Genomic DNA, 16,076 nt, shown 5'->3' with positions numbered 1-16,076 from the left:
GATGATGATGATGACGATGAAGAGTAGGTGTGCTAGCCTCCCGGCGCCATTTCAGCAGGGCTTTTTGCATAAAATGTAAATCATCATCATCAGCGTCCAGATATTTTTCATTTCCAAACAAGCCCCCCTCCCCCGTTTGATTCAAAATATTTCATCACGAGCAAGAAAATTATTTTCCCCGATATATAGATTATTTTTTTGTAGCTTCTTTTTTTTTCGTTGTTTTCGTCGCCGTCGTCGTGGCGGGTGTCGTCGTCGTCGTTGGTTGGTTGCAGTTGTTGAACAGAGTGTTAAAATGGGAGTTCTCCTGGTCCTCCAGCGGGGGGCGCTGCAGGCTACGACCCGTCCTGTTCTGTGGACTCTTCCTGCTGCTGCCGCTGTCGCTCTCGGCTGCTCGCCCTCACGCCGCTGTTCAGCGTCGGACTCCTCGACGACTTCAGCAGCTTCTCCTCGAGCTCATGGAGCGACGGCTCCTTATACATGCAGACTGCAGGGGGGAGGAGGACGGAGGAGGACGGGGGAGGATGGGGGGAGACAGGAAACAAACTCATTAATCTAAATAGTTTACAGAGCTATGTTTTTAATCAAAAGGAGGATATTTGTGGAGAAGTTGAAGGAGAGAAGATGGGGACAGGAGGAAGGGGACGCTGATGGTTGACATTTATTTTTAAATGAAGACGGGGGGAGGATTGGGGGAGGATGGGGGGAGGAGACCGAGCGGCTGAAAGCAGAGACGGAGCTTCATGTTTCCTGTTAAACCTCCATCTGTGATATTAGAGCTTCACCTTGTCCTCAGAGGAAGTTCCTGCAGGACGACCGGGACTCACTGTCTCACCTTTAAAACTCTCTGAGTTACTTCTTGGATCTTGTTAGCTAGCAGCTAATACTTTGCCTACAGACTTTGTCAGTCTTGGTGCTAAGCTAAGCTAACGTCATCCTGGACTTGATGCCACAGGTAACATTGTTAATATTCTGGTCTAATTCTGGAGACACAAGAAAACAAAACGATTTATCAAAATGTTTATCATAAAGCAGATTTAAGAGGCTCCAGGACGCTTCCCTGAGGAACTCCACCCATTTAATAACTTCCCCTCTGAGCTCTTCCAACTCTCTATGACTTTCTGGTTTACTTCTTGGAAGGCGTTAGCTAACAGCTAGCATCAGTCGATACTAAAAATAAACAGAGAAATTAGACTTTGTTGGTATAAAATTTCTGCTCTCGTCCAATAAACATGATCTGAAATGGAGTTGTCGGATCTTTGCCAACATTTTCCATGTTTCTTTTGTGCTAAGCTAACTCATTCCTGAATCTGATGCAAAAGACAAAACTGCTGATCAATATAAACGTGGAACTGATCCTTTAGTAGAATTAAAGAGGCTCTGGGACAGTTCCCTGAGGAACTCCAGGGGTTAATGACCTCCCCCTACCTGGTCCAGGTAGGGTGACCTGTTAAAAAAACTTCTCCTGAAACATCTGGAGTCCACAGGTGTGTCTGTCTCACCTTCGATGGGTCTGGGGACGAAGTGTGAGCAGGGTTTGGTCTTCTTCACACGGTTCCCCTTCATGACGACTCCGTCCTTGTTGAGGCCCAGGAACCAGGCCCGGCCCGACTCGTGCTGCCGGTACAGCGTGGACGAGTAGATGACGTAGTAGTTCTCGAACACCGACTCCTTGAACTTACACTCTGATGTGAACACATCCTGTCAACACACAGACCGGACGATGGTATTAATGAACTGATCTAAATGAACAAAACATGACGAGTGGTTTGTGGTGATTTCTTGAGCCCCAGGCTGCTGAGAGGTGAGTCTCAGACCCAAAAATAAACCAGGACTAACTACAGAAGGACCATGTTCCGGACCCTGGTCTCTATGGACCCTGGTCTCTATGGACCCTGGTCTCTATGAACTCTGGTCTCTATGGACCCTGGTCTCTATGGACCCTGGTCTCTATGACCCTGGCCTCTTTGACCCTGGTCTCTATGATCCTGGTCTTTATGGACCCTGGTCTCTATGACCCTGGTCTCTATGACCCTGGCCTCTTTGACCCTGGTCTCTATGATCCTGGTCTTTATGGACCCTGGTCTCTATGACCCTGGTCTCTATGGACCCTGGTCTCTATGATCCTGGTCTTTATGGACCCTGGTCTCCACGGACCCTGGTCTCCATGGACCCTGGTCTCCATGGACCCTGGTCTCCATGGACCCTGGTCTCTATGACCCTGGTCTCTATGGAGAGGTCAGACTTCAGTGTCAGTAACATTGTGTCTGATTAATTAGTGATAAACTAAAACGTCTTCTAGATCAGATCGTAGAAAACACCCTGATAGCAATGATACCATTCTGAACTCATTCAGCAACCCCTTGACTAGAACTGGACCAAGAGTTTAGAGAAATACCACAAAGGTTCTAGTAACAATAGAACCAGGCCCACTCTCCATTTGGACATGTGGAGAACCAAAGAACACAAAGTGTTCCACGTTGTGTTTTTACCTCTTGAAAGTGAATCTGGCTACAAAATCCTACTGATTCCACTACAGGAGGCAACGTACACACAATTCAACCTTTGGACATTTTATTTATCCTGGACATCATCACATTCTACCATTGTGATCATTATACAATCCAGAAGAAGATGGAGATTTCCTCCATGTTGTTCACACATTTAACTCCCCAGGGAAACCAGTCACCAAGGCATGCTACATATCAATGCTAAGCTAACTTTCACTACTAGATGACTGTATTAGACCACTAGGTGGAGGAAAGGACCATGTATGTAGTTAAGGCTAAGGAGTAGGGGGGTTATCATGTCAAGTCACCATGTGGTTCATAGTTGATGTAGAATCATGTGGATAGACTCTAAAGGACAGAAGATAATAAAACTATATCAGTTACATTTGATGTTAGCTGTTTTTGGATTTGATGAAATATTGAGACAGAAGAGAGACACCCTAATGTATGACCTACTTAGATGCTACCGGTTAAAATCTTATAAATATCTTAAAGTTAAAATAATAATGTGTGCTGCTTGCGTAACATTTACTTCCCTGTTTTCTGCGTCAGTCGTGTTAGTTTGAAATGAATCCGACTCTGCTGGGTCTCAGGTGACTCAGGTTCATCTCGTCTTCTTCCCTCCAGATACAACAGGTGTGGCTTCATTATGTCTATGCCCTCAGGATATAACAGGTGGTCAAGGCGAGCCAATCAGAGCGGAACAACACAAACTGGTGTAGGACGGCCAGCGAGGTGTCGTCACCTTGATTTTATTTTGAAAAGTCCTTCAGTTTAGAAACACTGAGGCAGCAACGAATCGTGACATTTAAGAGTTTACTCTCAAATAAAACGAGAGGAGGAGGAGGAGGAGGAAGAGCTTTAGGTGGAGGATGAAGATGACGTACAGGAAACTGAGGGAATTAAAGATGAAGATAGTTTTTTATTTTTCCGTCCCAGCAGGCAGCGTCTGAACAGAGAGAAGAGCTTTAATGTGAAGGAGGAAAAACCTGCTGTGATGGTTTTACATCAGAGCAAAGAATTACAACGTTTTAGTCCAATACCCACATGTTAATACAGTATTATTATTATTATTATTACTATTATTATTATTATTCATTAACCTTCTCATGTCTGAACCTGTCTGGATATCATCATTTCAATGGATTTATTTAACTGCATTTGTTTTAGAAGAATATGAACTACAAGCATTTACTAGTAAACTCATATATTTAAGCCCCTCTTAAATATATTTAACAAATAATCAAACAATTAACAAATAATCACCAGCACTTCCATCTTTAAACTTAAACTTTTACTTTATACTGATCACAAAGTTCTTTTAGGAAATATGGTATTTCCTGTTTCCTTTGTCCTACAGCATCCATGTAGTTGAATCTGGTTTAATTATTGATCTGCTAACGGATGCCAACACTTAGCACTGAGAGCAGAACGTTACTAGAAATCTACCTGGTTCAGTTTTAGAGGTTGATATTTATTATCTTCTGTCTTTTAGAGTCTGATTCTACATCAACTATGAACCACATGGTGACTTCACTGATAGAATCTGAGCCCTGTGCCTTAACTACATGACACTGATGGAGAGCAGCGCTGACATGCTAACCATTAGCATCACCATTAGCATCCCCATTAGCATCCCCATTAGCATCACCATTAGCATCTGCTCTAGAGTCTCTGTTGAGTTGTTCTCTGACCAACAACCAGACTCTGTCCTGACACTGACTCTTGTTGGTTTGGATCTTCTTCGTTGAGACGCTCGTCTCTTGTGCTGCTCTGGTCGACCGTTTTTTTATTATTTCATTTTTTCCATCTTATTAGGACTCACTGTTGACATTCATGTTTGAGCTTCTTCTGTAATTTCCTGCAGCCTGACAGCATGAGCCACAGTCACTGGGGATTTACTTGATCAGTGGATTTTACAGTTTTACACATTCATACTAGTTTTTGTTTGTCTAGACGTCAGTATTGGTTTATTGAGTCTGTGATCTTTAAAGTATAATAAAAGAGAAGTGAAGTCCATTAACGGCGTCATTTTATCCTAAAATGTAACTGAGTGACGGGACTGAACGTTAAGGACATAAAACGAGACATCGTCTGCGTATGACGTGACTTTCTTTGTTATTATTAATCTTTAAATCAACTAAGAATGAAAATTAACAGTAAAGATTTTGAAGAGAAATTACACAGTCATCTTCAGATGGATGTAAAGTCTCCCAGACGTGTGAATGAACAGCCTCAACAGTTAAATCTGGGTTTAACCAAATATTCACATTAAAACATTTCACCTGTCAGCTGTTTGGTATTTTAGATTCTTGTGTTATGAATATGTTGATGAGGCAGCATGGGCGGTTCTCCAGTTCTTCTTGTGAATCCGTTTCCCTGTTGAATTATTACGACGGTGATTTTCCCTTTGTTGAACTATTTTGTCTCCGTGTCTTACAGGAGAAACAGAATCAGCCTGAGGACGGAGAGCGTCGTCCACTTAGAGGACGTATGATCTCTGCTATCACCACGGCTCCGTCTCATTCCTGATGCTGCACACAGAGCGACTCAAGAATTGCTTTTTAAAGTTTCATGGAAGGAGCAGACATGAATTATGGATGCAGGATGGACTCGGAGCTTTCAGAGCTCTGCAGACGGATCAGGGCTGATTCCACCGTCGCTCGCTCTCCTTTGTGTCGTAACCGTCAGTTTATAAAGAGCAGGATGTTTCCTCCAGCTGGAATAAATATGATCCCTCAGATAATCTGACACTTTTTAGAGAAACATCCTGAAATGAGATCAAACTGAGGAGGAGGACGACGTCATCATCATCTCACCTTAACTCTACGAGAAAAATCTGAAGTTATTCTGCAGACTACGAACTCCTCACATGTTTAAATAAACTCCTCTAATAATCAGAATAAAACCTCCTGATAGTTTTGGTTGGAATAAATCAGTATTTATGTACTGTAACGATATATATACATATACATGTATACATTATGTACATAAGAATGTGTAGGCGCTTTTGTTTGTATCTATGTTGATATGTATGTGTGAATGTATTCATGTGTATACTGACTGACTATACTACATATACTGTAAAGTACTGGAGGTAGAAAAACATGGAGGTAGAAAAACAAGATGAACCAAGATGGAATCAATGTGGACAGAGATGATGGAGACGTGGAGACATCTTGGTCGTCTTCTAAGACTCTAGACATTGAGGACATGGAGGAGGACATGGAGGAGGAGGACATGGAGGAGGAGATGGAGGAGGACATGGAGGACATGAAGGACATGAAGGAGGACATGGAGGAGGAGATGGAGGAGGAAACACTTCTTCTTCTCTTGAATTAGTTTCCATCTAAACGTCTCTGATTGGTTGTGATCAGACTCTGAACCAAATAACATCAGGTTTAGACTTTGAGACGGATGCTGCAACTAAACTTCTGAAGCTTCAGTAGAACAACAAAGATTCATGTAAATATCTGAGGAGACCTGAGGCGTCGGTCCAGATGGATCTGGAGAAACTTTTCTGGGTCTTTGTGAAAGTTGGAGAAACTTCAGTTGATGAAGATGACGACTGAGAGTGGGATCAACGAGGAGAAAAGAGCAATGACTGGAAAGTTGATCTGGAGTCTCTCTGTTAGGAACTCACTCTGAGGGACCAATCAGATCATGTGTGGGCGGGGCTTAATGTGGCGATGGACAGAAGAGTAACAGCAGTCATACACGTCATCTCTGATTGGTGCAGATGTGTTTTAATCCAGAGTCAAAGATAATAAAGGTTATAAAATAGAGTTTAGATTTAGAAATAAATCCAAATCAGTTATTTATTTAATTACTTTTTTATTTATCGTTCTACACCAAGTTGCAGAGCTGGGCGTGGAACGGAGCCTTGAGGTAATAACTTTAAAGAATGAACCGAGTTTAAGATATTTATGGAGAATAAACTCTACCCAGGCTGCTCCTTCACAATAAAAGTCTTCCTCCTCAAAGACAGAAAGAGAAGGACTTTTATTGTGAAGGAGTCAGGAGGAAACAACGTGTTTAAAGTTCCTGGTGTTTATATCTGAAGTTATAAACTGGATGTGTTTAATGCTCCTGATGTTAATCCTGTGAACGGCCGGTCTTACTGATGTGTAGAGGAATCCCTCGGCGTTCATGGCCACGTACAGACCAGCCTTCACTCCCTGGATGGCCACGACCCGCAAACCCACCGGGATCAGGTTGAACAGAGCTGCAGAGACAAAGAGAACAGAATCACTTTCTATCACCGTTTAAAACCGTCTGCAGAAACCAGAGGAGGAGGAAGAGGTGATTTAATCCTCGGGGACAGAGAGCTGCAGCGTGGGTGAGGATGAGGAGGTGGAGGAGGAAGAGGCCTGTGGCGATGGCTGCTGTTAATCCTCCTTTATTCAGCTCAGATCATCTGAGAGAGAGAGAGAGTGAGAGGGGAAGCCAAAACATCTCCTCCTCCTCCTCCTCCTCCTCCTCCTCCTCCTCTTGTCCTCTTTTTTCTTTTCTTTGCTTCTCAAACCAGAGGAGCTGTTAGAGGAAGAGTCGTAATCCTGCAGAGAAACACTGATCTACAGCAGGAGCTCTGGAAGAGACAACCTGTCCATGTTCTGAGAAGAAGATGGAGATGATGAGGACAGACAGGGAGGAGGAGAAAAATTAAGACGAAGACTAAACAGAAGAGGATGAAGAAGATGAAGAACACTGAAACTAAGACAAACAAGATGAAAAAGAAGACAAAGAGAAGAAGAAGAATGGGAAGAAGAATGATGAAAATGTAAATAATAAATAAGATGAAAAACAACGCAAAGATGATGAAGGTGGAGAAGACGAAGATGATGAGGATGGACAAGATGAAGGAGAAGACGAAGACTAAAAAGAAGAGGATGAAGATGAATGATGACTATTTATTCTCTGATTGGTTCCTGATCAGTTTCCTGTTTGGATAAAAATCATCTTAAACGACCTCCGTCTGAACATGTTGGACAATAAAATAAATAGAACATATTCTTCTGTCCAAACACAGCATCATCAGGTCATTATCAGACTCTGGTCATGTGACCTTCAGGTGACCAATCGTTTAGAGCCGAGCACTTTAACACCATGTTGTTCAGACAGGTATTTCAGCAGGTAGCTTCTATTTAGTAGGAGACACTTTCCATCTTGTTCCAACATCTGGATCATGTCTCCAAGTCAACCAGCAGCTGTTGATGGTTCTGATCCAGCGGTAGGTAGAGATCCATTAGAGACAGCAGCTGTGACCACATGATGGCGCTGCTGATTTACAGACACACAAACTGAGATCAGATCTCAAACCAGGTGTGAACACAGGAAGCTGAACTCACTGTTGTCGCTGTTCTCGTCTTTGCTTCCGGCGATGGCTCCATCCGACAACATCTGCAGGAAGAATCCCTGCTCACTGAAGAGACGCGTCACGATGCCCTTCAGCTGTGGCTCTGAAACAACAACAACAACAACATGAGGTTAAAACACAAGCCTCCCGAGACCCTGCGTCCTCATATGGGGACATTAAGTTTGAGGTTTATGGCAGCTTATTCTGCATTCTGCTTTATTTAGACCTGTTGTGGACACTTTAGTCTGCCGTCTAGTGGTAGCAAAGGGTCATGATGATGATTCATTCTACAGACGATCACAGGACAAAAGTGGACGAGGTACAAAACCTCATGACATTCTACGATTGAAACACTTGTTTATTTATGCTTCTTAACTTTTTAGTTTTAAGAAAACTTAGTGACAAGCTACAACGTCGCTAATTAGCAACTACTCATTTGAGGACATTGGGACTTCATTGTTTGTAATTCTGCTTTTTCACTGCCATTATCAGGCATGAAAATGAAGTTTTATATTTTATTACACATTGGTGACTTTATTGTAAGATACAGTGAAATAATCCCTGTGTCCACATATGAGGACATAGTTTTTCAAAAAACACTTCCTGTTCAAAGATGATGCTCAGTTTTTATACTTCTTAGGCCCCCTTAGGAGAAATTAAAAACTGCTACGCTACCTTCCCTCCTCTAATATAACATCATCACACGTTTATTTATCGAAATAAATAAATATCTTAAATTATCTTTTTCTTCCTTTGTCTTGAAACTCTAGAACAGATCGTCTCAGACAGAGGTGGAGTCTAAAATGTGAAGAAGGAAAACACAAACTCTAAATAACATTTACATTTAACAGTTTGGGTTTTCAGAACATTTTGCTTTTTAAATATATCTCAGAACCTTTTTTTTTTTTATCATATCAGGATTCATTTTTTTGAAGAATCTTTTTTAAACTTTTCTTCCCAAACAATTCCAGATGAATTTCCAACCTCACAACCAGCTGATCATTTCATCCTCTCATCTAACATCTCTCTCCTGTCTTCGTCTAAATAAAATCAAACGGTGTCCTCAGAGACAAGCGTGAGTCCAGAGGCGGCGGCGTGGACTGAAGGTCTGAGGACGTGTCGGAGGCTGACTGATGCTCCAGATGAACAATGTGGGCCAGAAGGACCGGTCCCTGGCAGAAATAGACCAGAAGACAAGAGAGGCTAATGTGGAGCAGGCTGCTGATCTACTTAACGCCGTCCACGGACCGACAGCGACGCTTCACACGACTCCAGACACTGACGAAAACCGAGCACAAACTCTCAGAGAGCTCTGGTACCAGCATGACCAACGTGTTCAGGAGAAAAACAACAGTAATATGAATGAACTGTTCTGTTTCTAGTCACAGTAAATCACTTTGTTTGTTTTCCAGGTTTCAAACCTCATGGATCTAAAAAGCTGCTGCTGCTTGAAAACCCGACGTTAAGAAGAAACTTTCTTTGGAAACATTGAAGGACGTATTCTTACTCTCTCTTCTTTCAGAGCTGACGTTTCAGACATTTAATCTCTGAACCTGATGAAGACAACAAGCTGAGGAACCTTCAGACTGAAACTGAAACCATAAACAACTTTATTTATCTTCAGCCGTGTCACTTCCTGCTCACAGGTTTCACATTAAAAGCCTCACAGTGGGATTATTCCTCCTTGGAAGACTTTTAATGTGAAATGTCAGCAGGAAGTGTTTCCATCGTCGTCGCTCTATCAACAAGACTTGAGTCTAATCCTCCTCCTCTAGATTCTGGTCTGAAGAAGGTGAAGTTGAACCAGAAACTCATAAAGACGGACGCGTTGAAGAAAACAGAATCTGTGAAAACTTACTTGGTCGTTTTTTTCCCTGTAAATCTCAAACAACTGTCTCCCGTTAAACCGTCACTTCCGCTCCTGTTATTGATAAACTGGTTTTTATCTTGAACCGATCCGACGTCCTGATTCATCCTCTGACACCGAACGTCTGAGACGAATCGTGGCGCTTTAAAATCTTCTTCTATATTTAAAAGTGTGGATGAGGAAGCTGTGAGGGAGAAGAACACCTGATCACGAGCTTCACATTTCATCCTGACGAGAGCAGAAACCTCTGGACTGTTCTCACGTTAGAAACAAACACAGAAGAAGAACAGGCTTTGTTTTCATTCTGATTCCAATGTATATATATAAACTAAAAAATAAAGCTCAATAGAGGCTGTCAGGCGTCTTCAGGTTTATGAACGCTGACAACAAACACGACAAAGTTCAGAGAAATAACTAAAATATGCATCAAAGCACTCGTTGTACTTCTACAACATCACGACTCAGAAACCAGGAGGAATGATCCCACTGTGAGGCTTTTAATGTGAAACCCCTGAGCAGGAAGTGACACGACTGAAGATAAATAAAGATTAGGTTTGTTGATCAACCTTCAGGACACGTCAGCCTCTATTGAGACCTGACCAGAGGAAGTGACTCCTCCTCCGATCGGTTGCTTTATAGAGCTGTTTGTTGCGTTGCCCAGAAAAGACACTCAGAAATGTGCAAGAGCTGAAATCTGTCCACAGCTCCGACGTCGACTGAGGGAGGTCTGCTCCTGATACGCTGAAATATTTAACATCACTGACTAAAATGGTTCTGAGGAAAAACTAACTGCAGCAACATTAAATACAAAGATAGAAGAAGAACCAGCTCGTTCTCAGGAGAACATGAACATCTGAACCAAACTTCACCGTAAACCAGAAATATTATTAGAGATCAACTTCAACCAAGTCTGATCTTTAGCTCTGACATAAACCAGAACCACGTCCATGTGCAGTTAAAACTTCTTCTTCTTCTTCTTCTTCTGTTTTAATGGCAGTTGGCTAGCGTCAAACAGAAGAAGAAGAACCCTGGATGTAACCATGAAGGTAGTCCTCTGTTAGTCAGTCACTAGTGTAATGTGGATGTGTGGTGAGGTGGTAGTAGTTGATCATCTAAACAGAATCCATGGAGTCCACTCAGTCAAAGGCTGCACCCAAACAACAACAACAAACACTGAACGTTTAAAAGAAAAGTTTCCTGGAGACAGCGTCAAGGAGAAACATCTTCCAGAGAGGGTTAGGGAGTTTATGGCAGCGTTGGATGACCAGATCACCAGTTTGACTGAGAGTCCAGGTTACGGGTCTGTAATATGAAACTGTGGCTGAAAACTAAACTTCGTCCGACAGAACACGATGAATCTTTATAGTTTAACTCCTAAAGACGAGCCGATGGAACACGGTTCAACCTGAGGACTCAACCCACCTGGTTTCCTTCGAACTGGTTTTTTCTTTCCGCTGCAGAAGCGTACTTTGCTAAAGACGCTGAAGATGTGTCTCTCACACAGAGACCGAGGGTCCTTGGTGGGACTGGATCGTCTCTTGTTGGTGGCGACTTTATCGCTGTTGGACTCGCGCGCCTGACGCTTCTGTCGGATCAGGGAGCTGGCGATGGCCGCCGCCATCTCCCCGAGAGCAGGAAGCTAATATCTGAGAACCGAGACGGAGGACGATCGTCTTTCAGTCCAGAGCCGGGGACATGTCCGTCAGAGTCTGAGGTCCGAGGTCATGATGAGAAACTGCTCCAGGACTCTGGACTGAACGTCAGAAGATCCAAGTATCCAAGCAAAAGTCCAGAACGTGAAACCATGTGTTGGATGGAGTTCAGTTTCAGCTCACTCCTGAAACGACCTTCGTCCAGGTCTCAGACTAACTCCAGATATTTTCTTTAACATGTTGTTGATGATTCTTTCACATCTTGAAGCTTCAGTTCAGCTCAGACTTCGCTGTAAAACACGTGGGAATCCAGTAAACAAGCTTCATGTTGTTAGAACAAAAACTAAAAAATAAAGACGTCTGCTGGATGAACGGATGAGTTTATCTCTTCTCTGTCGCTCCCTGAGCTGTGCCTTCACTCCTTCATCCTCATCCGTCCATCAACAACTTTCAGAGGCGTCCTCTCGTTTTCAGAAAATCAGAAGAGTTGTGAGTAATCCCAAAGAAAGAATCCGTCCGAGAGAAGAGACGACGGAGCGGTTTACTCCACTGTGTTCTCCTCTTCCTCTCTGTCGTCCTCTTCCTCGCAGGATGAGAGCTGCTGAATGTGAAGAGAGACGAGAGGAGAGAGAGAGAGGGGGAGAGAGAGAGAGAGAGCGAGGGGGGGAGAGAGAGAGAGAGAGAGAGAGAGAGAGAGAGAGAAAGAGCGACGGGAGGTGGAGGTGTGGAAGAAGCTCCAAAAATATTCTGCCTGATGTTTCATGTTGCTCCCACATCAGACCACTCCATGATCTGGACCAGAGGCTGCTGATGGAACATTAATGTGTTCTTCAGATCAGAGAACGTATCCAGATTATAGCAGAACCATCTAAATGTTCCCATGAACCGGACGTCTCTGAAGAAATAGTTTCCTCCTTTGTGTTGCGTTGCCAGGTCTTTGTTTGCAGCTGTCTCCACTTTCATTCTTCAGGTGAATTGCAGCTTCATCAGGTTGCAGGACATTCAGACATGGACTCCACGTCTCTATCCGTCCCATCGCCAATAAACACCAGAGGTCCACTGGAGGACATTCACCGAGTCGATCCAAGTCTGGTTCAGGTTGATGTGATGATGGTTTGGACAGATGTTAGATCCTTAAGGCTAATGTTAGCTTGTTTAAACTAGCGTTATGTTGTTTTGGTTAGCGTAGCGGCTAACGTAGGCTAGTTTAGGCTATTTGAGTGTCCGGTGTTAGAGGCTTAGAGGCTAATATTAGCTTGTTTAGGTTACGTTGCTGCTAATGTTCCTTTGGACCCGTTGGTCAATGGAAACAGTTTCCAAATTCAAATGCAGACTCTTAACCTGTTTAATTGATGACGACATACTGAAACAGTTTTTCAGTCAATTGTCTGTTAAATTAACTTTGCTACCTATTAAATCAACGTAACTCTTTGTTGAATCAACCTAAACACGTCACTTTACGACCCTGTATGAGTCTAAATTAAATAAAATTAAACAGATAAAATATTTGTTGTACAGTTACGTCCTTAGAGTCGTATGAGGTGAAGGAAATCTGCTCCTGTGGTTTCCAGTCATGTTTTAATCAGTGTCCATATTAAATCCAAATAAATTCTCTCAGGTTCTGGTTCAGAGACGCTCGGCTGCGCTGCAAACACACAAAGTGACTGCAGCGTTACATAAAACCATCTTCATGCTCGCTGCATCTTTACAGCCTCACGAACACATCTGAATAACCATGAGATCTGCTCCGAGCGACGAAACGCTCTCTGCAGGTATCGACGTGATCTGACACGGTCCTCTCCTTCATAAACATCTCAATATAAATAAATATATAAATATAAGAATAAATATATATATAAATATATCCTTTCACATCAGATCTCACTGGAGAAAACTGATCTGATGAGATTCATTTGACTGATTTCAGTCAAGATACCAATGAATATTAATTCCTGAGTTTAATAAAGTGGCTAATGTTAGCTCATTTGGACTATTGTTATATTATTTGGGCTACCATAGCTGCTAATGAGGCTAATCTAGGCTAATGAAATGGCCAATGTTAGCTTGTCGTGGATAACAGTGGCTAATAATAGACGGTTTAAACCAAAGGCTAATATTAGCTTGTTTAGGCGAATGTTATATTGTAGGTAATGTAAGCTAGTTTAGGCTAATAAAGTGGCTAATGTAAGCTTGTTAAGGATGGCGTAGTAGCTAATTAAAGCATAAGATAATGTTAGTATTTAAACTAGTGTTATATTGTTTGACTTAGCATAGCTGGTAATGTTAGCTAGTTTGGGCTAATAAACTGGCCAGTGTTAGCTTGTACTGGATAACATAGTAACTAACGTTAGCAACAGCTAATGTAAAGGCTAATCTCAGCTAATTTGAGTTTATGTGATGGCTAATGTTAGCTAATTTGAGTTTATGTGATGGCTAATGTTAGCTTTCTTCCACCTGCAGAGAAGCTAACTGTGACTGGTTGCTGTCGATGTGAAAGACGACATGAGTGTTGACGACCAATTAGCTGTGAAGAGCTCGTTACACAATCCAATTATCAGCTGTAGGATGAGTCACTGCCAACAGAGACTGGCTTCGAAAGAAAACGTAGAAGAATATAGAAACACTTGTTGATGTTCAGTAATTAACCAACATCAGTTTTCTGCCCTTAAAGATTTTTGCTAAATGTTTGTTCCTGTAAACACGTTATAAAGATTCAGATCTCTGTGAAACGAAGCGACGTTTCAGGACTGAACTGCTCCAACATCAGAACATTGACGGAGCCGATGTGACCGGATGAAAAGATTTATCAGAGAGCTGAATACTCCTGCAGTCATGGGATGTACGGACACTTTGATGCTGTTAAAAATGAATCCTCCTCGTCTAATCGGTTTGTTTCGGGGCCCGGGGCCGACGTGTCCGGCAGGTTTCATGGTTCCTGCTGACAGACTGAAACTAAACAGGATTAATATCATCTCCGTCGCTCTGACAGAGCACGTGTCAGTGAACGCACCATCATGCTGAATGTAGGCCTACACTCCCAGCAGAAAAAACCAGGTCAGCGCCTTTAATTACTGTCGTGTATTTGCGTCCTCGTACCTGCACACTGGGACTGTCAGCTGAGACGGAGAGAGGAAGAAGAGAAACATCTTCATCGTTTGCTCAAGACATTGTATTCTAATGACTTTAGTCAGCAGACTGCTGGTTGGACAGTTGAAGACATGCTAAAAACAGGCTAAAACTAACAAGCTAAATTTTGTTACGTAATATTAGCTTGTTTGGACTAAAGAAAAGACTAATGTTAGCTAATTAAGGCTTACGTAGCGGCTAAAGTTAGCTTGTTTACACTAATGTTATGTTGCTTCAGTTAATGACGTGGCTAATGTGGGCTAGTTTAGGCAAATGAAAGGTCCAGTGTTAGCTTGTTAAGGATAATGTAACGCTAGTTTAGATTTATGCAGCAGCTTAGACTAATGTTATATTGTTTAAGCTAACAGTTGCTAATATAAACTGTTTAATATTATTTAGCTGCTTATATTTGCTTATTTTGGCCAATGTTATAACATTAGGGCTAACGTAGTGGCTAATGTAGGCTTGTGAAGGATAAATTAGCAACTCATGTTAGCAGCTCTTTTAGACTTGTAGAAGCTAATGTTAGCTAAGTTAGACTGACTTAGTGAAACTGACTAATGTTAGCTTGTTGAGGCTTATGTGGAAGCTAGTGTTAGCAAGCTAAGGCTGACTTAGCAGCTAATGTTTATTTGTTTAGACTAATGTTCAATAGTTTAGCCTCAAGCAGAAGCTAATTTTAGCAAATTTATGCTAATGTAGTGGCTAGCCGTCACATTAAAGGCTGTTCAGTTATCTATTTGCATCTGTTTTTTTTGGTAAATCCCGTCAGAACGATGAGTTCTATGAGCAGAGACCACAGGTTATCATTTCTATCCCACATCGTCATTAAACACCTGTATGAGATCAGCTGGTCTGACAGTCCCACTCTCAATATCTGCTGAATAATCTGACAACTTCATATCAGAGAGAGGCCAGGACTGAAGGACAGGAAATCCACTGTGGCAGCATCACAATCGATCCCACAGCTCATTAACACCCAGCAGGTGTATGTGTGTGAGCGGTTCAGGTATGTTTCCTGATCAATAGACAAACTGCCTCATCAGAGGGCAGGAGAAAGTCAGCGGGGCATTTAAACGACAATGAAACCATTAAACCTCCAGAGACAGAGATCACAGTGCTCACAGTATAACGCTCACAGACGACATTTCCAACAGACCGAGTTGTTTTGACGAAATGTTTTTGTGTTTTTCTTTGTGGCATCTGAGAACAAACGAACCAAAACTTCAGCTACTGAAACAAACAGGAGACACTTTTTGATTGTAGTGGCTAGTGTTAGCTTGTTTAGATGCATGTTAGCTTGTTTAGGCTAATATTTAAACTAATGCAGCGGCTAATGGTAGCTTGTGTGGCTAATATAGTGGTCAGTGTTAGTTCATTAACACTAAAGTAGCAGTTAATATTAGCTTATTTAGATTAATGTTAGAATGTTTGTGACATTGTAACTGCTAGTGTTTGCTTGTTCATGCTAGCACAGCTTGTTTAGGCTAACACTGCAGATAATATAGTTAATATAGTGGCTAATGTTAGCTTGTATGGCTAATATTGTGGTCAATGTAAGCCTG

General features: G+C 42.2%; 1 protein-coding gene across 2 annotated transcripts; it reads right to left on the bottom strand.

Annotated features, from left to right (window-relative positions):
- Nucleotides 1-281: 281 nt before the first annotated feature.
- LOC311498795 (fibroblast growth factor 12-like) lies at nucleotides 282-11,354 on the bottom strand (the record flags this gene model as incomplete). 2 transcript variants are annotated; one of them, XM_084559529.1, is made up of 5 exons in its annotated part: nucleotides 282-487; nucleotides 1,503-1,701; nucleotides 6,632-6,735; nucleotides 7,859-7,967; nucleotides 11,106-11,354. In XM_084559529.1, 5 exons carry the CDS (start codon nucleotides 11,352-11,354, stop codon nucleotides 336-338), a joined length of 813 nt encoding a protein of 270 aa, XP_084415655.1. In that variant the 3' UTR covers nucleotides 282-335. The 2 variants fall into 2 exon arrangements, with proteins under 2 accessions (XP_084415655.1, XP_084415656.1); XM_084559530.1 differs by having other exon boundaries at nucleotides 7,859-7,969; nucleotides 11,156-11,354.
- Between the last annotated feature and the right edge of the window lie 4,722 nt (nucleotides 11,355-16,076).

Source organism: Chelon labrosus, assembly GCF_963514085.1.
Source record: "Chelon labrosus genome assembly, chromosome: 13".
Lineage (NCBI taxonomy): Eukaryota > Metazoa > Chordata > Actinopteri > Mugiliformes > Mugilidae > Chelon > Chelon labrosus.
The sequence above is the reverse complement of the archived record's forward strand: the minus strand, read 5'-3'. Positions and strand labels throughout refer to the sequence as shown.